The sequence below is a fragment of the Apteryx rowi genome, unplaced genomic scaffold (genome assembly GCF_003343035.1).
Source record: "Apteryx rowi isolate R43461 unplaced genomic scaffold, aptRow1 scaffold_72, whole genome shotgun sequence".
Lineage (NCBI taxonomy): Eukaryota > Metazoa > Chordata > Aves > Apterygiformes > Apterygidae > Apteryx > Apteryx rowi.
In genome coordinates, this window is record NW_020451005.1 from 152,890 (window position 1) to 180,827 (window position 27,938).

At 40.3% G+C, this 27,938-nt stretch overlaps 2 protein-coding genes across 2 annotated transcripts in view; one reads left to right on the forward strand and one right to left on the reverse strand.

Annotated features, from left to right (window-relative positions):
• LOC112976363 (lipopolysaccharide-responsive and beige-like anchor protein) overlaps positions 1–27,938 on the forward strand; it is a gene marked incomplete at its 5' end in the record, with an annotated part of 360,077 nt that overhangs the window by 150,887 nt on the left and 181,252 nt on the right. Inside the window, 3 exons of the mRNA XM_026087491.1 lie at positions 10,783–10,907; positions 18,242–18,388; positions 21,013–21,149. Coding sequence (XP_025943276.1) covers positions 10,783–10,907; positions 18,242–18,388; positions 21,013–21,149 — 409 coding nt within the window. The remainder of the gene's footprint in view (positions 1–10,782; positions 10,908–18,241; positions 18,389–21,012; positions 21,150–27,938) is intronic.
• Positions 24,653–26,354, reverse strand: MAB21L2 (mab-21 like 2). Its single transcript, XM_026087531.1, has one exon. The coding sequence runs from the start codon at positions 26,125–26,127 to the stop codon at positions 25,048–25,050; it is 1,080 nt and encodes a 359-aa protein (XP_025943316.1). The 5' UTR covers positions 26,128–26,354; the 3' UTR covers positions 24,653–25,047.

Genomic DNA, 27,938 nt, shown 5'->3' on the forward strand with positions numbered 1-27,938 from the left:
AAGTGAAACTAGAAACATTTCCTTTCTGTTGCTTTTAGGCTTTCATTTTACAATCTTTGTTACCAATCCTCCTCTTTGACATTAGATTTAAATGCTAACACTCTTAGTCTTAAGTGTAAAATAAGGATATGTGGAGGAAAGGGTGTTGCCATGACTCTGTATTTTGTTCAGTCCAAATGCTCATTGCTCAGTTGCCTGTGCAGTTCCATGTCCATGGCTCTGCCTGGCAGCTATGGGAAAGAAGTTTACATCTTCTTGGTTAGCTATTTTTGATGTGTCACCATACAAGATTTTCTCCTAGAGTAAGCCCTTGAATTACTCTATTAAAGGAATCTTGGGTGGTTTAGCACTCTTGGGTTGCTTATCCTTTACTGTGAGTTAACCCTTTGTTTGGTAACTTTTGTAATACTAGTAAGGATGGCTCCTGCACTTCTTTTTCATTATATAGCTAGAAGATGGGTGTAATTTTCAGACCTGGGAGATAGTTACTATCTTCAAAACCTTTATGACCCTTGGGTATTAGTGGATCTCAGGAAGCAATTCAATAGCCTTATGTACCTAGGATGGCTGGTTAAAGCTACAGATATTTAGGCAAGGTCAAATAAGCACTGAACGATCGGGCATAAAATAGTACCGTATTTAGCTAAATATTACTTTTTTGGCCTGTTTTTATAGGTGTGAGCAGGAAAACTGGCTACAAAGTGACTCCTTACTTCTTGACATTCTCCCCAAATACACGCTTCCACCTTTCCAAGCCGAGACTCCAACTTTTTTTTTGCTTATTCTCCTGCATCAACTCCCCATCTTGTGAACATTTGTCCTACTGCTTTAGCCTGCCATACCTTAATGCTGCTCCTCCCTCCTCAATGGTACAGTGCAGATGCTGTTTCTTGCCGCGCTCCTGTGGGCACTGGGCAGCTGGGAGTGCGAAGCAATATTCTTTATGCTGTTTGGAGGGACTCATCTGGGTAGCTGTTAGCTACCACCTTGCTCTGAGCTGCTCTGTGTGGCTCACTGGCAGCATCCTCACTGGCAGCCAGTGTGATGCAACAGTTTTGAACTTGCCCCTGTGCCGTGCATAGTAACTTCTAACCTTTTGGTTCCTGGTTTCTTGACCACAAATATATGCCGACATTAAGGTATGTTTTCAGGCTACTTTTTTGTTCATTTAAAGCTTGTGTAAATACAGTAGTCTCTGCATGATCCAAGAAAGGGTGCTCCATCATAATTCAGTCATGTGCCTTTATTTTTAGAGACCTTTTACAAGGCTTTCACAAGAGAAATGTATTAAATATGTGAAACCTGAAAAGTGTGTTTGAGTCCTGTTGTTGTTTCCTGACAATGCTGTGCTAGTATGGTAAGAATTAGGAGACTTTCTCTGTGTGCTTCTAGTGGTCTAGCTGGCTTGTACTTATTGTTTCCTGTCTTTGAGAGCGATACAATGTTTGCAGTTGCTTGAGCTCTTTCTTACATATGTTCCTGCAATCATCACACAATGAGGTCATTTCCCAGATTTTTGCCCTCCTTGGTTTTTTAAATGCTGAATTAAATCTCTTTTTGTCAAGTAAGGACAGAGGTGTTAGCCTTTAAATCATGCTTGAAGGTTGTTTTTTTATTTTTTTTGTTGGTATTATGCAAGCTGTGATTTTAATTATATCATCATTCCTGTACAGGGAATAGGCAAAATGCATGGTAATGTTGAAGTTGGATGTCTCCGAGACTTCAGTATCCTAGCCTGCAATCAAAACTGATAATACCTTTTTCAAGGTGGTGTTTAACAGTAGTCAAACATGCTGTAGACCTCAGTGAGTTACCCATACCCCCTGGCATACTTTAAAGGATAGGGACAAGTATGTTCAAATTAGTTTGTGATAATGCAAGAGTTTGAAGGGCAGATTTTCTTATGTCCCCAGATGCACCCAAATTCTGTCCATAATAAAAATATATATACTTTTTTTTAATCTGAGGCTTTAAAGACCTCAGAGAGAATTTTCTTTGTTATTCCGTGTTAAAAAAAAAAAAAAATCCATGTCAGCAGGTCAAAGTTGCTCTATCTCTCACAACTTTGATAGGAAAGAGATTGTCCTCCAAGGTACCAGTAGATTAATTTCTCTTGGACAGAAAACTTATTTTGGCAGGCTGGTTTGAAGGCAAGTGATCTTTAGCAGACACCCACAACCTCTGGAGGTTCAGTCTGGGTTGGAAGGCTGTAGGGGTTGCACCTAAATCTCAGTCATCTTTCCTATTCCTCTCTTTGTTGATTGCTGAATTAATTTAGGACACTTATTTTTAGAAAAAAAAAAAAAAGAGCAAAAGTTTTGGGAAAGGTAATGTGATTAGTCTAGGCCTTTCTAGCAGAAGACCCTAGAAAGAAAAGTTCAACTTGCATTAGAAGAACATACAGCAGTGAAGTATTTACTGAATCAGAGGGGTGCTCTATTACATTTTTATGGTAGCAAGAAAAGTTTCCAGCTGTTGAGAGGTGTCAAAAAGAGGATCCCCTTTAACCACAGCTCTTAAAATACATCTTAAAATGTTTCTGCAAGAAACAGTAGTGAAGCTGAAACATTTGATGCCATTCAAATCTGAGAGAGATTTTTGGAAAAGCCTTACTGTAATATCTGTGTTTAAATACTTCTGGGGTCAGAACAACTTACAAATGAGATAAAAGATCTCAAGTTTTCTTGTTGGTGAAAAGTTGGTCTGTATATCCAGAAATGCTGAAAGATTGTCACCTCAAATTCCAAGGTATTGGAAAGAATTAATGAGTCAGAACATGTCAGTGCACTTCGCAACTTCATCAGAGTTTCTCTGAGGAATAATTTGTGAGAAAGGGTATGGGTCCTTATATGCTTAAGGTGAAAAGCAGCAGAACCAGTAGAAAAGGCTAAGGAGATAGAGATTGGTCTAGCTTCTTAATCATATTTAGATATATCCTTCAACCTGTCTTGTTATATTCCATTGTTCATGCTGGCAAGAAAAGGATGACTAAATTTCTGCATTGCCAGACAAATACCAAAGCAAACAATAAAATACACTATACCCATTTTGTGTATATTGTAGTAGCTACTGTTGTTTTCAATATGAATAGGAATTTATGGAATTTTTCTCTTAGGGTGGAAGCAATATTTTAATCAAAGATCTGTATGAACTGTAGTTATTTTGAAAAACAAAACTTGTTGACTGCAATCAGGTGTAGGATGTGCAAGATCTGGAAAGATTTATGAGCAACTAAGCCAAAGGATCTGGTTCCAAACTTCCTGTACATTCGTTCTTCCATGTCTGAGTCCCCTCTGAACTAATTTTGCTCAAAGCTAAATGAAAGTTTTAACATTAACTTATTTCTGGTAGGGAAATGGAATAGTTTTCAGTTAAAGTAAAACTAATCTTGATGGAAATGCAGCAAGAATTGAACTGTCTTAAAATGACTGTCTTCTGAAGTGCAGCTTTATTTTAGACTGATCAAAATAAGATCAGTCTAAGATAAGAGATAGTGGTTGCAAAATACATGATCAGTACTATATCATGTATTTAAGTGGGCCCTCTTTGAAGTACCAGTGTTTGCTTGAATGCCAGCACTTCAAAGAATGCTGTCTCCGAAAAAGAACTGAGGCTGTGGTTAGCCACTAAGGGGTTAATAAAGATCAAAGAAGAGCATACAGAAAATCATACATAAACAAAGCTGTTTTTAAACTGGAAGTAAAAACCACCATCATCTCAGACAGCGACACCTTAAAGGTGGGCTTGTCTTTACCCTGGCATGGTGCTTTATAATGTACAAAGGATGACTGAAACATCTATTGTCAACATTTTTTTTTTCTGGATTGCTTTTTAAATGAGAAATTCAAAGCTTGTCGATGCTGGAAGAGTCTCTGTGATATCTGATAATTGGCATTGTTCCTCCTTTTTTTGTTTTGCATATTGCTTAGAGGGGAGAATGAATTTTTGGTATCACTCAAAACACAGAGATAGGGAAGCTTCAGCAGGGGATTGTAGCTGTGGCTTCAAATGGGTGGTTGAGACAAAGAGATAATATCCTATTTACTGCATAAAACCATACAAATAACTTTTCTACCACTTTTAAAAAATACTCCAAATCAAATCTAGAAATCACAGATCTGTGCTGTTTGTATTGGCTTGTTTATGTGGGGAGATAGCATGAAACATCTGTTAAGACATAACTTCCCTTACCGACATCTCTTTTTTGTCCACGTTGAAAGTGGATTTGGTTTAAACAGTACAAAGGTACTCTGAGATACTTTATACTAATTCTGTGTAGATACTGTGCCTGAAGCTTGTGCCCTGCTTTTCACAGCAGTTTCTTCTGAAAAATGTGAAAAAGAATGGCAGTACTTTATTTTCTAAAAATATTAGAACATAAAAACCTTTTGATGAAGTGCACACACACAAAATAGGCAGAAGTCCTTTTAGAAAAAAAAGATCCTCTATATGCAAAATGAAATGTTTGCTTAGAGAAGTGTTGGAAGCAGCAAACTGACTATGCTAATTTAGTGGATTACATTAATATTCTGCATCATTGATGTTATGCCACAGAAGTTTTACTGAGTAGTTTTGGGCCGCCGTTATGACCAGTTCCTCTTACTACAGCAGTGACTGTAGCAGAGATCAAGAGCCTGCCTGTGCACGGTTCCTTAAGAGTTCTCAGTTATTTCCATTTGTGCAAGTCTGTTCTCTGAAACTATGGAATACAATGTCTGTGTGTGGAGAAAGTAAAGATGACCAGAGAGGGCACAAGCTCTGCTGATATTAGGGTATGGTTACATGATATGGCTCTTTTGGTATCAAGATGTTCTTCCTCATCATCTCCTCCTTCCTTCCCCTCATCTGCATATTTCTTTCCCTCGTTTATAGTTATCTAGTTGCTGGTGGGACTGCACTGTAAACAGGTTACTAATATAAGTCAAAATAACAACACCCAGTCATAATAAGCCCAGATTGTTACAGTGATTCAGTTGCAATATGGCCCCACAAATGCTCGTACAAATGCATCTGAGAGAGGGGGGGAGAAGTAGATCTTTTTAAACTGGTTTTGCCATTGAAGAAAATTTGGGTAATGTAGGTAGCATTTTCAAAGATCACAAGGTTAATTAATCTTTAATGTTCTGAAGTAGCTACATTATCAGTGAACTGCTGTACTAGATACATACTGAGATGGAGTGTAGCTGGAAAAGTAGTATTTTAGTGGAAACTGACTTAAATAGAACCAAACCTTTTCTCCTGTGCTTTGCTAATACAAGAAAAATTGTGAATCAGATCCAGAACCTGATTTGCTGAAAAACAGCCATTTCCCCCACTGTACCAGTACCCTGATCAGGTTTACCACATGTCAGTGCAAACACTTGTGCACAGGGCAAGGGATGTCTGGGAGTGAAAAACTTGCTCGTCAAGCTACATCTTCTGTCTCGTGCCTTACCATTAAGCTCCATGTTTTATTTTAAAAAATATGTTAGATGTTTCTGATCATGTTACAAATTAATAATACAGCTTGATGTGCACAAAACATTCTTTAGATTAGCACTTACAGACGTTTGGCTAATCATATTACTGTGCTCTGGTGTATCTTGTTTTTGTGAAAGCTCAAGACCAGAATAGTGAAGAAATATTTGTATTAGCTTTCTGAAATCACATTTTATTAATTCAATTAAAGGCCAATACATTGTTGGGTTTTTTTAACAGCTAAATGTGAAAGATTTTAGTTAATATTCTGGACATCTATTTGCCTGAACACACAATGGATTTCTGTTTGTGAGATAAAGCAGGTGCTTCCACTGCATGATGCCCTGTAGTGTGCTAGCAGTATTCCTTCAAGATTTCTGCAGTTCTTTCTAGAACTTCAGCACTTTTATCCTTGGTTTGATATAGCTTGTAGCATGTCTGCCCTAAGTTCTTGACGTATATTACATGGAAGCAAAAGTTACTTAGATACAGAGCAAGGAAACATTACTGAACAGAATTGAAATGATCCAATATATTGTTAGGTTTTTTTTTTTCCTTAAGAATGGGGCACCCCTTATTTGCTTTCTGTGATTACTCTTTCCTGTAATTTAAAAGGAGCATCTGATATTATGCATGGACTTCTGATGAGTCACTGCAACCAAAATGCTGAATAAATTAAAACCAGAAGTTTTGGTAGCCTTGCAATTGATAATGGAGATATTCCAGAGCCTTTCTTCTTCCAGGTTTTATTTCAAATCTATAGTGTTGCTACTGATGAACAAGTGTTGTTGCTGCTCGGTGTTTGGTTGTCTATGAGACTAATTTAGTGTAGGTCTGGGTGTTAAAGCATCCTCACCTCCAAAATTGACATCCCTCATCGATTGCCTTGTTGATGGTCTTAGCAGCTAGAACAAGGATTGATTGGGTTTGTGGATTGACTTACCTGCTTAACTCTGCCGTTAGGCTTCCAACAAGGAGTACATCATCTGGAAATTTATCTTGGGATCTCCATATAGATTTAGGACATGTGAAGGAAGTATTATGCTCATGCCACAATCACCACCTGTGATGTTGTTCTATGGCCTGGTAGCAGCCTCAGCTTCCAGAGGTGCTAGTGCAGTAATTTCTAGCAGTACAAAATTCACATGGACAAATGTTTCATATCTGTGTGTAATGTATCCAATTGCCATTCACCAGAGCAAGAACTGTTTTTCTTTAAATAGTAGATTGTGCAATGCCTGCCAGACTGGTTCAAGTCTTCATTACAGCACGTTGCTTATTATTAGGGCATATGCACTCTAGTTTCCATCTGCTTTTAAATTTGTTGCAATTATTTTTCTTGTGTCTGGATTTTCTTGCCTTTAGAACTAGATAGTCTCCTAGATAGAGGAGGGCATTTAGTGTTCTAGCCATCCTCCATCTCTGCAGATAATTTCTATAATGCTCTGCTGCTTCCCCTTTCTTTTCTTTTTTCACTCCCTTTTGTGTGCTGCTTTTATTTGTTTATTACTCCACTAATCTAAGGATCTGAATGGGTGTTTCTCTGGTGTGCTAAAATCTGTTCTCAAATAGATGTTGGCCCAAGTACAGCCTTAGGACCTCTCAAACCATTGCATTCTTAAGTTTACCTTTTCTCTCCCCTTCCCCACCCCACAGAGAGTCCCTTTTTTATCCACACTCATGTGCTGACTGCTTCTTTTGCATGACTGGTAGGAGGATATCTTGAAATACGCAATGGATAAAACATTTCCAGAAATTATTCTTCAGCAATTGCATGACCCTCTTATTCTCTGGTTGTACTGCTTAGGTTCAATTTATGTCCCCCGTAGGGTATCAGGACCTCAAGATAATTCCCAAGGCTAAGATTCCTTGGTTATAACACTGTAGTAAGACTACTAGGCTAGTTGGTATGTTTTGTTTCACAGTGGGTTAATCTTTGAAACTAGTAGGAAAAATAGATTTCTTGGTGTTCTTGAAATGAAGATCTGTGGGCATTTAAACTCAAGTTTTTCCTGGTGGCCACAACAAAGTGACTTTTTCTTCTGGATGATATATTCAAAATCCTGAGATACAGGTTATGTTGGTCATTGTGCATTTCATCTAATCCTTGTACTGTCTAATCCCTGTAAAGTCCACTTAGTTACTTGGGAACTGAGAGGAAAGTTCATCTCAAATGTGAGTATTTAGCCTGGTAATTTGGGAAACTATTTGAAAAATAAAGCAAACTAACAGTAATGCTATTTGAATAAAACATTTAATTTCAAAGCATTGATTGTATTCATTCAATATTGTTACTAAGAAACCACTAATTACTCTGTATCATGTTAGTGAGGCCCCTGACAAATCCATGCAAATCATGTGATTTATAATTCATAAATCCCTCATCCCCTGAGAAATGTTGCTCTTGCACTTACACTAATTGACTACTTATGTTCATTGATCCAGTCCATATAGCACCTTTAGTCCATATGGCAACTTTTATTGTAGGGCCAGAAACTTCTGTTGTCAAAGGAGCCATTAGTCAGTGGCACTATACTGTTCTCAAAACATGCTTACTGGGCACTTTGCTTCAGCATGCTTCAGTCTTTCAGCAGTCGCATTCAGTCCGAGCAGTGTTTATGTCTGTCTCCCCCTGGCTGTAGAGGTATGCAGTGTGCGTAATCCAGCATCGCCTTTTGGCCAGGGGCCTGGAGTGGTTAATAGATTTTACATGTAAGCTGCTTGTTCTGGGATAGCTACATGGTAAACTGGCTTATATTGGTATTAATATGTTTATGTCCCAGTATCTGCTCTTAGAAATGGCTCACATTTAAGTATTACACAATAGCTATTTACTTTTTGCCTGTGCAGTTGTTTGAGAGAATATTTTCTATGTGTAGAGAGTAGATTTTTCCCCCCTCATCATACAGTGGTTGCCAATAGTTATAAATCCCCAAATACATAATCTAGTACTCGATATGTTGTTGTTTGTGAATAATCAGTGCACTGGTGAAAGACATAGCATCCTATGCAAATTTCTTTTGCTGAGCTGAAAATAAAACTGGGGGCTAAAGATATATTATGTTTCAGGCTAATACTTTGCACCTGATTATTGTTATCTATTTTTCTAATAATTCTAGCATAGTTTTATAATGTAGTATAATTTTAATTGTTATCCGAGAATGCCATCACTTAATTCTATCAAACCTGTACAAAGATAGATGAATGACAAATTAATAATTTACCATCTTTGCATAATACTGTAGCACAGAATACCAGAAGGATTGATGGCAGAAGAGGTTAACAAATTTTAGTGGCTTCCATTAGCTTTTCATTGTCATATGTTTGTGGTGCTGACTGAAATAAGCTTTGTAGGAGATCTCAGTCTAGGGAACTAATTACTTGTGCCGATTGCCATACTGATGAATAGACCCTCATTGTATCATTCCCCTGAAGACGAGGAGCAGTCTGTGATTCACGACTGCATCCTGACTGATATTTGATAATAATTTTAACAGATAAATGTAGGAAGGCAGAATGATTAAGTGCYTATCCGTGCTCTACGACTATCAAAGGCATGCACATAGCCAGCTGTGTTCTGCCTTTTTTCTATAATCACTAATGGAGAATTTTAAGTTATTAATCGAGCTTTGAATAAACTGATATCTTCCTGTGTTTTGTAGTGATTTTTATTTGTTCAATTATTCCAAAATCATTGGATTTTATAATCGAGGCATTCAAATTTCAGCATGATTGTAACACACCAAGTGTAAAAATCAGATGTTTGGTAGTCTCTTTGAAATACTTATTCCAGTGTTTTTCTGAAAGTGAAAAGTCAGGAAAATGAAGAATACCACTGCCTTTTCTTTGGTGTCAAAATAAAGCATAGAAATTTAATGAAGGTAGATGCAAAGACATTCTCCATTTCTATAGCATTATTTTCAGTCACAATTTATAATTTTTACAAATCGTGTTTGAGAGCAGGGTTATGCAAATGATTGTGACTTTTTTTTTGCTGCGTTTGTTGGAAAGCTTGATTTGCCTTAAGTAAAACTCATTCCTGGCTTTAGACTCCAAAACCTAAGAATATAGATATCAAGTATTTTTAACATTGTGATCTGTAAATTAGTCATGGCTATTCATTTGTCAGTGTTGTCAGGTACACTTTTTATTAGCTCCCAGACCAGAAATGGGAATATAGGTGCATTTTCATTTATTGTTTTGATACTAGTTATGTTAATAAACAAAATCAGTGTTTTATAATTTGAGCATACAGGTTTTCAGGCTATGAACCTATCATGATTAATCTATGCATTAGACGTTTTATGCTTTATTTATTTTGCTATACCTGAAATTGGTTCTTTTCTACAGTCTCTGGGCTAAAATATTGTTTTACAATGGCATTCATTCACGATCATCTAACAAGATAGTAACTGGCACTTATATATGACCGTATTAAAAAGATCTACGTATGTTTGGAGCATACAGTGGAAAATAATGAATTTGTTATAACCTTTTCTAGATGTAATTTTTTAAAAGTATGTCTTCAATATAGCAATTATTGCACATCATAACATGTAGTTTTTAATTAAATGTAAAAACACAACTACATAAAACAGAAATCCAATCTGATTTGCTTGAAAATAGATTACTATTTCACTCTCCTGGAATGGTTTATTTAAAAACAGTAAATGGAAAAGAAATGCATTTTCTTGTGTTGTTCTAAGCCTCAGGGGCTAAATGTAATGAATATTTTAAGAGATTATTTTAATTAAATTCCTGCACATCTAAACAGAGTAATATTTTATTATCACATACATAACCATGTAACTGAGGTATTCATTAAAGTTAACACTTTCTGGACCAAGAATACATGGTATGATTTACTGACCTTGTGCAAAAAGGCACAAATTAGGAAGAAAAATGAAGGGGGACAGACTTTGATTAATATAGGTAATGCTATACCATATTTATAATAGCCTTTTCCCTATTCTGGTTTATAAATGCAGTCACTGAGAAAGGTGCCCTGCTGAGGCTGAAATGAGGCTGAAATCGGAGCGCATGCCACTAGAGTGTGGGGAAACTGATCACACTGTCAGCAATTCATTTCAGAATGATGTATTTAGTGCTCATTTCACCTTCCAAGAAAAAAGGGAAAGGAGTTCCTTAGACTGGAAGGTGATATTGTTATTTTCAAGGACATACCTAAGTAAAAGATTGCAGAAAGGGGGGAGGTTAAAAAAAAAAAAAAAGGCAGCGCAAACAAGGAGAGCTTTATGCAGAAATTCAGTGCTACCATGCTGTTTGATAATTGCTAACATATGTGGCTCCTCTGTTTCATTGTAGTCGTCCTCGTGAGTTCTGGCGCCTTGACTACTGGGAAGATGACTTGCGGCGCCGGCGACGATTTGTGCATAACCCCCTTGGATCGACACATCCTGAAGCGACACTAAAAACAGCTGGAGAACATGGTCAGTGTAAAAACTGCTTCTTGCTAATAGCAGCAGGTTACAGTACCTGGTAGTGAGGACTAGACCTTCCTTGCTGCAAAACACTATAGAATTGTCCCAAATGCCAAAGGCTTGTCCTTGCATTTCAGACATGTTCAATACAAAGATAAACTGACCATTATTTATTATAAGCAATGTTGGTATCTGTTAAGCCTCTTCGTTATGTCTTAGTTGATCTGGCACATTGTGCATATTTTGCATACGATTGCACATACAGTTCTCACTGTGGATGCAATTTTTGCACTAATCTCTGAGCACACTTTTTTGTGGTAAATTACCTGTTTATGCTTTAGGAACTTCAGAAGAAAACATTTCCTGTTCGGAAATCCACACCAGTTACTTCAGATAGTCTTAGCTAAAGATCTGTCTGTCTTTATATTAAAACAAAAATAGCACTTCTAAAGCTGACTGGGTATTCAGACCTTTGCATATGTTTAAGTCCTCAATTTTAACTATGGGAATTTGATACGAAAAAGTAGTAACAAATACCAAAACACAACAAGCAGTAAATGGTAATGGAAATTTCTACCTGGTGTTTTAAAAATAGAGATGGCATTTTTAACCATATATTTTTTTCATTTTATTATCAGGGATCACTCAGTTACATATTTCTATGTCTAATCTAGAGGAACATATTTACAAAATTAATACAATAACCAGTTTGAGAGCTCGATGATAAACTAAAAGGAATAAAAAAGCACAGCTAGCAAACTTTGGGTTTAAGTCTAGAATTCTATGTCTTTGCAATCTAATTAAGATACATTGATAAGGTAGAGAAATCATTCTTATATTTAAAAATAATTTGCTTATGATTAAAGCTAAGTTAACCCTTCACCTTAAAGGTACATGTCATGGAATAGAATCATTTAAATGTTGGTAATTTGTTCTTTTTTAGTCTGTGAATTACTGTGCATATAAATATATATCAAGTGTGTGTGTGTGTGTGTATATGTATACACACATACATATGCATACACACACATTATATGTGACAGCATGCAATTCATGCTAATTTAAAATTATTAAGATTATTGTATGCATGTGGAATATCACTATTGTAAAGTAAGTTTCCATCAGGCATCTTAACCTCTTGCACTCAGCCTTAAAGGGCCATTTCTGGAAGAAAATGTCTACAATATGTCAGCTGATATAATGCCAAATGAGACATCAGACCTTTAAAATAAATGACCATACAGAGCATAGTCAATAAAGTGATCTAAAAGCAATAATGTTCCTAGACCCGTACATCTTTGACCATAGAAAGAGGAACAAGATGTAGAATTAATTAACCCACTTTTTGCTTTGGGGCTAGTTGTTAATATTATGTGTTGTTTCTATGCCATGGACTTTTAAGGACACAAGGTGTCTTTTTGTTTAATAACCTTTAGATTAAAAAGAGCTTCCCTTCCCCCCACCCTTACAATTACATGTAGTTTAAATTAGATAGATCTTGTCATAGTTTTATGCACTCTACTGATATTTCCAATGGAATATTTTTCATTTAATTTTTATATTGTTTATCAATATTTTGAAAAATATCTTTGTTATTTTCACTGCAAAATATTTGCAGCTCCTATTTATATTTGTGTAACTAATTCTTATTTCATAAGTAAGCACACATTAATACCATTATTCATCTTTTATATTAATGTGATGTTTTCACTAATTCATGATATATTTGAAGGGCTATCACTCCTACTCAATTTGCAATTGAGAGGAGTACAATTTTTGTCTATGCAAAAATAAGAGTGAATAAAAGTAACTATCTGATAATATGTAGCTTCTAGCTAACCCTGGTAATTTAAATAGGGCTAATTGTTTTCTCTCAGCCTTTTCTTCTGTTCAGCATTTGACATCCTTAACAAGTTTCTATTATATTTAATTACTGATTTTTTTAAATTTTGAATTTAATTGCATAATGTTGCCATTCTGTTTCTTTATCTATGCAGTGAATATTCTAGTTTTACCTTAAGTCATTATTTCATGTGTATGATTTCTAAAAATATAAATAATTACCATCTGCCTGAGTGTATATCACTATGTCTACTGATGAGATTGTCTTGTTCCAAGACTTTTCCACTGGTGAGGTATAAAATAGATGAACCAAGTACAAATTGCAGTCCAACCAGAAACTAAGCATAATGTACAGTAACACAAAGGTTTTTTTAAGAAAAGAACAAGTTGCAGAAGGTACAGTTGTCAGAAGGGTCAGCTTGAATCATCACTTGATCTATTTCTTTCTGAACTGCATTTATAAATTTTTAATATTTACCAATTCGAGGTCAGGAAATCCAGTCCTTGCAGATTGTGGGATCCAGCCTTTCAGGCCCTGTTTTCACAGTGTGGATGTCCTTAGAGTTCTGAGTAGATTTGCCCTTGTGTTTTATGATTTCTTAACAATAATCTGTCATTAGTCATTCTATTTCAATTAATTATACACATGTCAAAAGCAAATGTATTTTTGAAATAATGGATAAGAGGTTCCCTATTGCCTAGTTAAGCTTTTCTCAAAACAAAACAGAACAAAACTAAAACCTGAAATTGGACATGTGGGATTTTGCCAAAGGGGAGACAGGGGAAAATAGTGCAAAAATAATGGAAAAGAACTATTGCAGTAAACATGCTTGAAAACATAGATTTTAGCACTTTTCACTATTAAGATACACGTTATGAACTGCTTGGTATCTTTCAAATAAAATCAAATGTAGTCCCTGCCCCAGAGAGCTCCCAGGCCAGGAAAGATCACAATTTGCAAATGTGAATAAGATCCCGAAACAATCAGAAGTCTAGATATTGTTGAGTAAAACCTATAGAGAACAGCAGCAGCAAAATCAGCTCTGTTGCAGCCTAGTTATGTGTTTTAGTAGGAAAAACCAATCTTTTCCAGGGATTGATTTGATTTGAAGGAGAGCCTCTGGTGCAGAGGTGGCAGAATAAATACCTGAAGACTAATGTTCTCTGTTCAGACAATCAATACCAGCCCCATGACTATACTTCTGGCTACCTTCTAGTTAAAAACAAATTTTTTAATTCTGACAATTTAATTGCCATTCCCAAGTTCACATTAACTTGCTTGGGAAAAAAGGGCTTTAGGTAATTTTTCAAAGGGGAAAAAAAAAATCCCTCCAAAATGTCTATTTATAAAATCAGTCTCCTTGTGTATTGTGGGGGAAGGAAAGGGAGGTGAAGGTGGATGGGTGGACAAAGTTCGGTATGGAAAGAGTTAACTCTTTTCTGCGTTATTCCCTCCTCCCCAATCCCCCATTGTTTAGAAATTAAGCCACAATATTTAGAAATTATATAGGTGTGAAAGTCAAAATTCTGTTCCTGGAAACTAATATCAGGCAAAAATGAGTACTTCAGATTTAGATTGACTGCCAAGTACAACATTTTGTGAAAGAATCTTTAGTTGCAAGAAAATACTTTTAGCAAGCTTTTTAACAAGTGGTTTGTTGTTGGTTTTTACTGACATGTTAAAAACCTTTGGGGGGGGATTAAAATAGTCTGTAGTATTTCAGTCAAGACAATAGGCTGAGTTAGTTCAGAGCATTGTAACCCAAACTGACTAGGAACTGATCATATACAATATTGAATTTGACTGGTCAGTTTTCACTGCCTCAATGCAAGGGATAAAAAAGAAGTTGTAAAAATAAAATAAAAAATATCTGATGTGAAAGTGCTCATTTTTTTTCCAGTGCTGTCGTCTTAAAGAAGTGGGAGGACTAGAAGGAGGTTTCTTTTATTCCCTTAAAAAAAAAAAAAGTAGTAAAATTTTTTTAAAGCAACTTTTCCCTGAATTGCTTTTTCCAATATATTTACCAGAAATAAAAAACCCTTAATAGTAAGTTATCTTCTGTATGGTGCTTTCTGATACTCTTTTTCAAATGGCTTTTAAAAAATGCCTCCCTTGTTTAAAGTAAAGCTGTGGACAAACAATTTAAAATAGTTTCTCATTCTATGAAAGCTTGCAGTTTGTTCAGCAATATAAGCTAAATTCCTATTTTTACACCCGAGTGTTCCAAAGGCTTAGCCGGAATAAATGAGGCTCTATGCAGATGCAGAGATCTGTTTGCAAAAAGCTCCTTGAAGAAGGGGAAATGGGGTCTTATAGAGCAGTTTGGGAAGAACTGTATGGAATTACAATAATGAAATTACTGTGCTAGATAAATACTCTGCCAGCATGCTGTTATGTACCGTGCAACACAGGCCATGCCTTCAGGTCTTGATCTTGAAAAGATGTATGTGAATATATGCTTAGATCTGCAGGATTGGAGCCAGAAGCTCCAGTCGTGCCAAGAATAGCCAGACCTGGCACAGAGCAGTTTGGGTTAGCAGATGGCAGAGTAGAGTTTGGGACCTGAAATAGGAAATCAGATGTACTCTACCGAAGCACGTATGTGGGAACTGAGTGTAAGTTACATGGCAGTCATACTCGCTCAGATGCATTTCTCTCTAATCAGTAAATACTGAGAGAGAACCAAAGATTGTCTATCTATACAAGTGTATAAAATAGATGAATCTGTGTGGAATATATTCCATTTCCATGCAAACACATACCCACATGTGAGCTTGTATGTGTTGGATGTAGGTGTAGTGTGTAATTCAACTCAAGACCAAAAAAAAAAAAAAAGGTTTGTGGTTCAGAGTATGATGTCTTATTGCCTTCCAGAAGCTAGTATTTGAAGATATGTATTCATGCTCTGCGTCTTCGTATGCATGTGCGTATATAAATGTTTATGCATACCAGCATGCCAGGAAATGTGGATAGCTAGCGTCATATGCAAAGAGATGATAGAAATTGAAAACTTCCATAAGAATCGACTAAAATAACTCTTGGTCTAAGATCTTTTAAAAAAAAGAAAAAGGCAGTTACATCTTACGTAATTTACATTTTTGAATCAGTATAATATAAGCTTGGGAAAGAAATAAAATCTGAAAAAGTAAAGACGATGAGGCAGGAGAGGTAAATTGCTCCTATCCAATCACCCTTGGCTTAGAAGGTGCCATGTTGATTTTATTTTTTCTTAATGAGAAAAAGGACTGAAGGACATGCTACTATCTTGGACAAAAAACTTTTGTGCTAAATATAAAAGTATTAAACTTTGATCTTGTCTTTCACTTAAATATTAAATGAGAATAGGTAGATGTCTAGTTTAAAATGGCATCTTCAGTATACTGCAAATAGATTATAGTAAAGGAAGCAGAAATGGCAGATAGGTACAGTGCAGACAGAGTTTATGAAACAACAAATACAGTTTGCCAGTATTAAAAAAAGAAAAAAGAAAAAGAATTGATTATCTTTATTTATTCTTGGAATGGTTTTGGTTCTATTTTACTTTCCTTTTAATCTTCAGCAGAATGCTGTTAGGCCACTGAGTAACAGTGCATGTGGTGTATATTAGTATACTGTTGGTAATTTTACTGCTGCTAACTTAAAATCCTCAAGAGGGAGTTAATTACAGGAAAACCTTTCTAAATATCAGCTGCATATTTTCCATGACAAGAAGGTTTTCAGCTCAGGTTGAACAATTCCAGAATATGAGTTTCCATTATTTACACGAACCAGTGCATTTTAGAAGAAAGTAAAATTTGAGTTTGTACAATGCAGTTAAAGTTTTTCAAGGTTTCTTTTTTTTTCTTTTTTTTTTTTTTTAGCCTTACTTACAAGTGACAGTTACTGGTTAGGGGAAAATGATCATGCATAAATTACATTTTGTGTGTCAAGTTAAACTTTTTCTTTCTTTTTTTAGCTGAAGGCCTAAAATGAAACAGGGTACTTTCAGGCTCTCTCTTTTTTGTTTTTTTTTTTAAGTTTTCACTTAATTAAAAAGTTTATTATTTGCAATTTATGTGCATATATTTACTTAAACAATTGAAACTTTATATTTATATAGCCACTGGGGAATTGCTTTCTTCTGTAAATGTTTGCAGATTACCATTTTTTTAAGTAAGCCAGTGGAACTTCATGTATGGCAGCAATCAAACAAAGTAATGAGCAATGTGGTGAAGTTAGTTGGTCATGATATGTTTGGTGGATGTTTTGCAAACATAGCAGTGCCATGTGCATTCTCAATTTCTTTTTAAGAAATAATGTTTTTATTTTAAACTTAAATAAAAAACCCTCTGCTGTCTTTTACCTTTTCGCAAAGCAATTATTAACTTCTGTGTGTAGTCAGCTATCGCCTTCTGTTTGCTGCCGCTTTGAGCTTGTAATTTAAACAAAATATTTAGAAGCGGCAGCGCAGAGATACCATTACAGCTATTTCCACCTGGCCCTGGCATTTCCTTGCCCAGTTGCTGTTTGTTGGAGGAGAGGGCGCGGGGGCCGGCCCGGGGGCGAGGGGGCGAGGGGGGCGCGGAGGCGGAACCGCCCGCGCGGGTCCCGCCGCGGCGCGGGGCTGCGCGCCCCGGGTGACCGGGGCTGCCCGCGCCCTGCCGCCCTCTTCGGAAGCGAGCCGGCAGGGCAGCGCTGTGCCCCCCTCGCGGTCCGGCGGCACTGCGGGACTCCGCGGAGCAGGTGCACGCCTGCCTCCGGCCCCGGCGGGCTCCTGGGTCCTGAACGTCTCCTTTACCGGCGTGTGCGCGTTTCCGCCTGACCAGATGCGCACAGGATTCTCACTTGTCCGTACGGCTAACGGCAGCCGTGGGGATCCCGGCGCCCGCTCTGCCCGGCGCTTTCGGAGGCGGCCTCTTAGGTTTCCCCTCCCCCAGCCCCCGGGCGCTCTCGCCGCCGGCGCCTCCCTCGCCCACCTGCGGGCCCGGCCCCGCGCGGAGCAGCCGCGGAGCCCCGCTACCTGCCCTGCTCGCGGCTCAGGCTGCGCCGCGGCGCCCGCCCTCCGGCGGGAGCCCTCCCCCTGGGGACTCGCTCGCTCCGCGCTCGGCCGGTGGGTCCTCGCGGCCCCCTTCCCGCTCGGTTTGGCCCGGCCAGACCAGCGCTTGGGCCCCGCTTTGGAGAGTCGGGTTCAGGCCTGGCACGCCGGACCCCCTCCCAGCGGGAGAGCTCCGCTGCCGCTGGAAAGTCGCAGGGGGGAGAGAGTTTGTTACATCTTTCCCCTCCTCTGTCGTGAAGACTTGAAATAGAGCTAAATGCTGCAGTGAGCTCCAGATAATTTTGAGCAGGCTTAATAGGATTAAAACTAGTTGTGTCCTAACACTAGAGGATTAACACMGGTGCTTCCCGTAGATGGTCCTGAACAGAGTTTTCTTCCTCAATTTTCATTTTAAAAGCCATTAGACTGCATTGTAACTGTTGCCTCTGAGACTTGACAGACAACTGTGTGTCTTTTTCATTTCAGCTCCAGATGAAGATGTGCTTGTTAAAGGAAAGCAGTCCATCAAGAGTCAAGTTTTAGGCAATCAGAACTCAGAAAGTGAGATTCTCTTGGAAGGAGACGATGATACCCTGTCATCCATCGAGGATAAAGATTTGGACAACTTCACGGGTAACTTCAGCTGTCTAGTTTCTCCTCAGCTTCTTTACTGTTTAAGTTCTGATCTCCCCTGTTCTACAGTGAATAATGTTTCAGGGATACACACGGACAAATTGTTCCTTCCCATAAAGGAGTTACTGAAAGATCATTTTTCTATGCACCTCAGGTGCTGGGGATTTACTTGAGGAGAGTTGTGAGCTTTCTTTCTCTAGCTTTTATAACCTTCTTGCTTCCACAGTGGATTTCTGTCAGTGCTCTAGGAAACCTTCCTTAGAAACAGTAGCTCTTCCTTGAAAAGAGCTTCCTTTCTCTATTTTTGACTTTGTTCCACTCCTCAAAACATTAGGGCTGGTGGGCAGTTATGTAAGTTTTCTGCAATTAAAGGCTTTGGAGAGCTTTACTTTTTTTCTGAGTTTATAAAAATTGTATACATTAGTTATTTGCTTGGGTTCAAAGGATCTGTACATGCACTGGGTTTAACTCCTTTAAACCTCCTGTCATTTCCCCATTTAAGTCCCTTCCCCACAGGCCATACCCATGTTTGACTTCACTTTTTCCTGAAGAAGAAGTACTACTTCAGTTCCTTGAACGTGATTAATTTTAGTGGGTCACATGCAACCGTCTTTGCTGATATTTCAATCCAGGTGGAATGAGCCCATTTCTGTACAGTACAAAATGTAAACAGTAACCCCTCAGTTCAGGGACTGGGAGTTCCAGTGCATCTTCATTGTTATTTGGGGAACATGGGTTTTCAGGAAAATGCAAACTTCTCCATGCTTTTCAACTTTCTCATATGGTGTCCATGCCCCTTTACCATAGAGAAAGACTTCATTTCTTGGATAATTCTAGTTCCCTGAGAACCTAGTAGTATAATCATCCATTATGATAATTTAGTGAAATTACCAGAAGTGTTATTTATTGGCAGTTTGCTTATCCCGTGCCCGAACTGCATTCAACTCTTCTTATTTTTTAAAAGCAAAGTTAAAATTACAGTCTAATTAAAAAAAAAAAAAAGTAGGAAGAGTGAAGTAAAGCAAAGTAATTGGAGAATAATGCGATGGCATTTTTGTGTATGTGAGTCTTTTTTTCCTTTCTGCCATGAGCTTCCTTCTCAACAGACTTCTCCCTGTTTCCTTCTCTTTTATTATACATTCATTGCTTCTAGTAATACATTCATACTGTAATAGAGGTGAAAGGGGAGTTTAATTATATAATCTTGACAATGGCAATAGGATTAAGTAGTAATCCTCACTAATAAAGTGGTGTGGGTTAGAAATGAAGTGGAAATTGTCAGGGGTCTTCTACAGGACCTGGACTGCCCCAGCTTCTGCAGCTGTCTGCTTGCCCTGTAATTGAATGTCTGAGAATGATTGAAAAAATGTTATTTCTCCTCTGGATTACATGCTAATGTACAGAGGGCAAAGGGAGACAGCAAAAGAACACATAGCTGCTTATTTCATCCATTTGGGGGGGGTGAGCTTTGGGAAATCATGGCAGTTCTGCAGCTATCTCATGCCCATCTGCAAACACAATGTATTTGTACATTGGGAATAGAGGGCAAAGCTGCTCTGATCTCAGCAGAGCATCTCTTCTTTTGTCCTAGTGGCACACATTGAGATTGATGTGAGATTAAGGACCATCACCCTCCTAACAATCGATGGAAATAATTCATCTGAATTTTTTGTCTGTTATTCTCACATTGATTACCTGAACGTGTGTACCTCATTTATAGATGCTTTATTAAAACAAAATTGTCTATGTCACTTTCATATCTTCCACTGTTTTACAAAAGTCAGATAATACTGCAAGCAAGTAACTTCTTTTCCTTACCTCTTAATCAGCTGAATGACAAACCTAACCTCCTTTCTTTCTATATGTGTTAGTTTATATAATAGGCTCTGTATTGTCAGATCTGTGCTGAACCTATTGTTTTCAGTAGTAGTCTGATTTGTCCCTGTGATAAGCCCTGTGGAGATGTTATTATTCCAATAAAAATTCATTCAGTTGGAAACCAACCCTCCAGCTGTTTACTCCCACAGTCCCTGAGCTACACTAACACTATATGGAATCCTTGAACAATATTTAACATGGAATCAAAAGCATCTTTAAAACATTTAACTTTAGACTCTACAACATTGTGTAACCTTAACAATAGATTTCTAGCATCCATGAGGGAACACTTTACAGTTAGACAACTTTGAGCCTTGACTGCTGTGTTCATCTTTGCAGAAAGCTATTGAAACTCTCCAGTTCCTAAAGAACACATTTGACAATAAGATTTCAAGTGTTCATGTGTGCACTCTCTAGATTGCTTATAAAAGGAGGTATGCAACTACTGAAGTTTCTCAAAACCAAAATGCAGCCGAGTAAAAACTATATCCTGCTATGCTAAAGCCATCTCTGGCATGTATAATATATGCATCAGTTTGCAATTGTAGCTGCTTCGATGTTTGACAGCAGAGAGACGCTGTAAATCTATTACATATGTTTTTTCCTGGGATAAGAGAGTTTTGTTTTTTAAAGCTAAGCTCTTCAGTTTATTTATATATTTTTATATATTAAACTTGAAAAGCTAGTAATTTGCACTTGTTGTCTTTTCTGTTTTGAATATTGTTGGTGTTTTTGCCCTTTGGCAGGTCCAGTTAACCTAAGTGCACCAGCTCAGCTTGTGGCACCCTCAGTTGTAGTGAAAGGCACTCTTTCCATCACTTCCTCTGAGGTCTACTTTGAGGTGGATGAAGAAGATCCCAGTTTTAAGAAAATCGACCCGAAGGTAAGAGATCATTGACCCTGAGCTCTGAGAGATGATGACAAATTACCCACGACCTTTAATTCTTCATTCTACTTCCTCTACCTCTATTGGTCTGCTATGTTCCCCCTTTAATAAGTTTGTGACTGACCATACACATTACTGAACTTCACTTAAGTGACACCTTCTTTCCCTCTCCCTTTTCTCCCCCTCCCACAATTCGACCCTGCTTGAATGTTAATTAGCTTGCTGCGAATAAAGCTCCAGGGAGGCATCTTAAATAAAGACATCTTGGATCACAGGCCTGTGTGAATACTAGAAAGTTCAACAAGGCTGTTAGCCCCAATGCTTTGTTTTACTTTTCTATTTTTATATAATGCCAATATAACATCGTGCTTAACTTCCTACACTCTTAGGTTTGCAGTGCTTCTGTATCTTATTATTCTGTAAGAGATTTTATAGGGCCTGTTATTATTTATTGTGCCTAAGGAGAAAACATAATTGCCCTCTTAAAATGTGTTTCTGAACTAACTTGTTAATTTCCGCAAACTTTATTTGCTCCGAGTTACTTGATTACTCGTGTTTTGCTTAAAATGAGTCCCCTTTCAGTAAAATTCCAATTTCAAAGGCATTATATTGTGAAATTCACTCAATAAGGTTGCACTTGAACGTTTTTACAGTATTTCAGCAGCATTTCAAAAGTATGGCACATTGCTGGTAAATATTCTTGTATTCAATTTTAAGCACAGTGAAAGCTCTTGGATTTAAAATAACTGCTTATTATTAAATAGGGTAATAACTTCTTTTTGAAGGAAAAAAAGTTGAAGGTAGTGGTGCTATACAGAATTAGGTCTTTGCTTTTCTGTAGAGGATATCTTGTTTGTTAAGCATCAGTTCAGTTCTTTGTTCCTATTGAATAAATTGGTCTTGTCTGTATTAAAAATGGCATTGGTGACTCTGAAAGCTGGGATTATCAAATACTATCAAGGAATAAATTTATTTTGAAAAAGAATACTATTAAATTCTTAGAGCTAGAATTTAATATGAGCAATTAACTAGAATTGTGATTTTTATGTGGTACCATAAATGAAATTTAACTTTTCTGTTGTCCTGAAATATTTTTGAAATGGTTTAAAGTATGAAAAAGCTTTTAAAATTTTGATATGCTTACTCTTTTGGTAGTACTTTTTTTTTTTAATTTGATGGTGAAAAGAATACAAGTATTAAATATAAAGACATTTTGATATGGTACTGAATTGCATCATCAATCTAAAATATTCTGTTATGTATTCTATTACCATGAAAAAAGTCTTACGGCTCTGCTTACTGTGTATGTTTTTGTTCCATGTTTAGCACATAGGACATGGAAGTGCAGTTAAGAATTCTTACCATTCCTATTACCTGTTTTATGGGGCATCGACATACATTCATTTTGCTTCCTTTTCTCCTTTTCTCATACATTTGGTAGTTATTTTCATAACTGCGAGCAGGCATTCTGGTCTGACTGCATCTTTAATTCTGTACCTGAGAGATTTTATTTAGGTTCCTATAAAAGATGAAGCCAGTCACATGAATACGGAAGGCATCTCTTATATTCTAGTTGTGGTCCTACTCTAGTCAGGTCCTAAAAAAATTTTTTTTTGAAGACCCTCCTTAGTGTCTCGTGTGTGTATGCAAAAAAAAGGGGGGGAGCACTAAAAATCAAACCTGAATGTTTTTGCTTTAGAAGCAGCCAGGGTGACAGCAGAGCTTTCTTTTAAGTATTAGCGTCTCCGCGCCCCACCTTCTGCCTCAGTGGCTGCACCTGGCCGCCGGTGCCTGGCGCTGCTGCAGGACAACAGGCCCCTCAAAGAAAGCCTGCTCCGGGGGAATGCAGGCGGCTTGCTTAATTAATGAGTCTTCATGTGTTTGATAAATTTAAGCTACTTGTATATTTGTCTAAACTACTGAAAAGAAAACATTGTGACAAGTTTGTGAAGGAAAACCTGCAGCAGAGATAGTATCGGTGCCGATAAGATCAGAGTTTACACTCGCAGTCCGGGGCTGTTTTCTCAAGGAAGCGGCAGCGCTCCCGCCTAGCGCTGAAACCGCTTGTGGCAGGTGAGGCACGTTCAGCGCTCTGACGGCTCTAAGAGAAACTCGCGGAACGTGTTAAGGCTTTAACGTCACGAATAACACCGCTTTCCTAAAATTAACCGAGTGAGAATATGCACGGCTGTTTGGGTGCAGAGAGCACAAAAGCGCTTTTACACGGGCGTTTTACACAGTCAGTGTCTGTTTTCCGTTAGCTAGGATTGCCTTCTGAGTGACCGCAGTTTTGCTTTAAGTTTAGTTCCCGGGCTCTGTTTTGAGCTTTTAATTTCGTTTTAACTTAAAGACAAAAGGAACCCAAATGTGAATGGCTATTTCTTTCCGGATCCGTCCACAAAGAAACGGAAGTAGTTCTTTAGAGCAAGAAGTTACATTTTACCTCCCTCGGAAAGGGCACGAGAACTCGCTTGAAATGCTCCAAACCGACTTGGAAATATTTCGGGTCGCGAGAGCAGATAATGATAATGCTTTGAAAACTCAGAATTGCGTTCCAGAAAAATGCTGCAAATATTTTAAGTCGTCCTTAGAAAACTTAGAATAAAAATCCCTGTAGCATAAAATACAACGAATCGGCTAGCATTTTATTTTTTACGGGAGAGGGGGCTTGGGCGGGGAACGAGACCGAAGCTGTCTGGTTGCGGAGTGTTAATACAGACCTGACTGGTTTCCTCTGGCATTTATGTGCTCCTCTGGGTACGGTGCTACGCTAGGGTGCGATTTTATGCTGTATTTAAAATTCGGGAAAAACAAATGTTTGCTTTAAAAAAATATCGACCAGTTGCTCTAAAGCGTGTTAATTATTCAGGGCAGATCTATACTTCCTTCGTGTCAAAGTCAAATGGATAGCTCATTCGCTCTGGTAAGCGAAAGCAAAGAGCAGTGTATTTTTAAAAGAAAACATGGGGCGTTTGAGATTTACCAGAAAACTACACGGGAAAATAAGCGTGGCGAATATACGATAGAAATGCCGTGTTCCTCTAATTCTGTCCAAATTCTGGCGAGTTGCTGCGAGATGGTCCCTATATTCTCAAGATTTAGAGGGGAAGTTTAAAGGCATAGAAATATAACGGCTGTTGTCACATGTTCAGCTACAAAAATATGTAAGATTTTTTTCTTAGATGCACCATTTTAATAGAAAATAGGGGGAACTTTAGAAAACGTCAGTGAATATGCCGAGCTAAGCCATCGGCTAGGCATCGCGTTTAAACTGTCTTTACTTTTCGTGTTTCTGTGGGTTTTTTTTCCTTTTTTCTTTTTCCTGAGGTTCAGAAATAATCTACTAGTCTGAATTTAAGAACCATTCACAAAAAAAGTCGATGTAAAGTTAAAGTAATATTTTTATTACTATTTGCAACAAGTCAGTTGTGGGGCACATAATCTGACCTTGGCACTGAAATACATTTAACATCAGTAAAACTTTTTTAAAGGGAAATTTGTACATATAGTTAAATAATTTTTCACTTGGTGACAACATTTAGGCAAACAAGAAAGAATAAGAAAAGGACTATACATTTATTCGAAAATGTACCTTTCGGGTTTCGTTTTGGTGTTGCAAAAGTCCGATCGCTTCTTTTTGTGACTTTTTAAAAATTCACATTGGAGGAAAAGAGGAGAGGTTTTTCCCTTCGCCCGTGGAACGCAGTGCGAGTTTATGCTGGGGAAATGCCCGCAAGTTTTTAAACGCCGAACTGCAGGTGGGTGGGGGCGGGCCGGGGCCGGCGGGGCGCGTTCGTTTCGCCGCCTCTCGCTGTCGTCGGGTGCGTTAAATAAAAAGTTTGTAGTCGCCGTCGTTGTTTACGGAGGGTTCGTTTTGTGCGCGTGGGTGTTAGCCCTATAGTTTGTCGAGGCTTTTGGGATTGGTGAGGATTTCTCTGGCCAGCCTCCAGGTCTGTTTGGCAGCGCTTTCTAGGGCCGAGTGGGGTTTGCCCTGAAAGAGGTCTAGGTTGGGCAGGAAGTAGTGGGGGCAGCGGCGGCACTGCAGGCAGGAGATGAGCTGCAGCAGGATGCCGTTGAGCCGGTCGCCCAGGCACGCCTCGTCCCAGTCGGTCTCCCGCGGGTGCTTCTCGCACTCGTACAGCAGCAGCGTCTTCATGTGGTAGTTGTTGAGCGGCTGCCCCGGCAGCTCCAGGTGCCGGTCGCGCAGGGTCTTCAGCACCGAGAGGCACTTGTTCCGGCAGCCGCCCATCAGCAGCCGGTTCTCGGCCTCGCCGAACTGCAGCACCCAGGCGTCGCTCTCGGCCGAGCTCTGCTTGCCCGTCAGTGAGTAGCACTCCTTGGAGAGCAGGTTGAAGCCCTCCGCCTTCACCTCCGCCACCCGGTTGGGGCCGGGCCAGGGGATGTGGGGCATGGGCCACTGAGCAGCGCTGCGGGGCCAGATCCCGGTGCACTTGAAGGCGGGCGTGATCTGCACCACGTAGCGCTCGCGGATGCGGAGCTTCACCTCGCTGGTGTCCGCGATCATCTTCACCACGTCGCGGTAGCTGCACTTGTCCACGGCTTGGGCCACCAGCGTCTGGAAGCGGGAGCGGATCTTGCGGGCGGACAGGTAGCCCGAGGCGGTGATGAACTCCACCCAGAGGGACATGCTGCGCTTGCGGCCGTCGCTCAGCTTGAGCACGGCGCAGCCCGGCAGGGAGCCGTCGTCCACGAAGTTGAAGACGCCCATCTGGTTGAGGTAGAGCACCACCTCAAACTCCGTGGGCGAGATCACCTCCAGCCCCTCGTAGCGGGCGTCGATCTCGCTCAGGGAGCTGATGAAGCGCGGCTCCTGCACCTCCACCTCCTTGAGCACGTCCGACACGACCTTGCACACCTCGCGGATGGTCTTGGCGATGGCCGCCTTGCGGGCCTGGCAGCGCTCCGTGTAGTATTTGTTGAGCTGGTAGACCAGCTTGGCCTGCGCGGCGATCATGTTGGGGCACAGGTCCGGGCTGTACACCGGGCTCTCGCAGTACGTTGAGGGATCCAATGCTTTAGCGGTGGCTGCAGCTTTGCGGAGGGCACCAGCCAAATCGCAGACCCCCACCCCCTCCGGGAAGAAGACGGCAGCAACACCCAAGTGCGAGCAATTAAAAAATCAGGGAGGAGGATGGCAGTGGTCGAGAGGACGGAACACAAAGGAGCGAAACGGAGCGCTGCCCGGCTCGAAGCAGTGCGAGTCGCCGGCGAGCGGGCCGGTGCGAGCTGGCGGCGGCGGCGCCGGAGCCGCGGGCAGTCCCTGCAGGCTCCCGGAGCACGAAGTTTTGGGTGGCGGCGGGGGCAGGGAGGTATGTGCTGCCTCTGCGCTGAGGCGCCCACCCCCCCCACGCGGCTACAAAAACGTTTCAGTAGTTCATTAAAAAAATAACCCAAACAAACTTCCCCAGGACTCGCAGAAGGTCCCCGCAGAAAAGCCGATCAGCGGCGAAGTTTAAAACCGCACACAGTACGAGAGGAGGAGAAGAATGCAAGAAATGCCCAGAGCGGAAGAGTGAACTCTCTCTCTCTGTCTCCCTCTCTCTCAGTCCGTGGCACCACCAGAGATGTGCATGAGTTTGGCTGCTGCTCTCTCAGACTGTCAGGGGGTGTTGTTGATTTCCCTTTTCCTGCTGGAGGCGTTGTCTGAACCCGGTTCTGTGGCTTTCTCTATCTTTAGGCGCAGACTTGTGCACTGGGTCTGTGATCTTTCATTCCTGTCCTGCAGCTCTATATAGATTGTTTTGATTTTTTTTTTCTTTGCACAGAATGTGTTTTATCCTGAGCAGGAGGAGGGCGTAGCTGCCGTGCCCGGGATTGCTTCTCCTCCCCCTCCCCACCCCTGGAAGCGCGCGCCGAAGCTCTCACTTTCCGCGCCTCTCCTCCTCCTCCGCGTGTTTGTGTGTCTCCGGCTCCGCCGGCGGGTTGTTTAGTTTATGAATGGTGCCCGGGCGCGGGCGGCGGGGCGGAGCCGCGCCGCGCCTCCTGCAATCGCGGCGCAGCTGTCAGCGGCGCGGCCAATCGCGGCGGCGGGGGCGCGGGCACGGCGGCGCGCACACGCTCACACGCGCTCCCGCCTCCCCCCCGCGCGGGCCAGCGCAGCGCAGCGCAGCGCAGGGCAGAGGCGCCTGCTCCGCCTGAGTGACCGAGGGCAGGAGTTGCGCGGGACTGGAGCCGCGCAGGTTTGCGTGCGTCCCGCAGCCTCCTGCGCGGAAAGGCTGCAACTTCGCCGCGGCCGGGTGAGGGGCGGCGAGCGGAGCTCGCTTCTCCCTCCGCTTGTTGCGAGGAGAGCTCGCACTCCTGCTGGCGGGTGAGAGGAAGGGGGAGAGACATGTTGGTACCTCGCCGCAAACATAAATCTTTTTGCACTAATGCCGGGCTGCAGCAGTGAAAGTGAGACCGTCATTGGAACAGAATAGTACACCTTGTTTTACTGCCCTCAATGAGTGCCGTAGTCACATTAATTTAGATAAATCTTGTGCCATAAAGTTCTGTTCATCCTCCTAAAGCGTAGGATTGAGTTATTCGAAAAGGAAACTATATTTTATGCAAGTTTGTATTAATAAGAATATTGAATGATTTGCACATAAAACTGTAGCTATCTTTTTACGTCAGTTCAGAAACACCAGCTAACTGGCACCGCTATAACCCCTGAGAAAGAAGCTACCGCATAACAGAAAGAAGCGTTTCTCCTGCCTAAACTTCTGCTGTCGGGCAGGCGATTACGAGGTCTTCTGCAGGGACCCACGGTCCCCGCGGGCCGAGGGT

Bases quoted from the DNA above. Each gene is read 5' to 3' on its own strand.
- MAB21L2 (XM_026087531.1), bottom strand. From the start codon at position 26,127: ATGATCGCCGCGCAGGCCAAGCTGGTCTACCAGCTCAACAAATACTAC.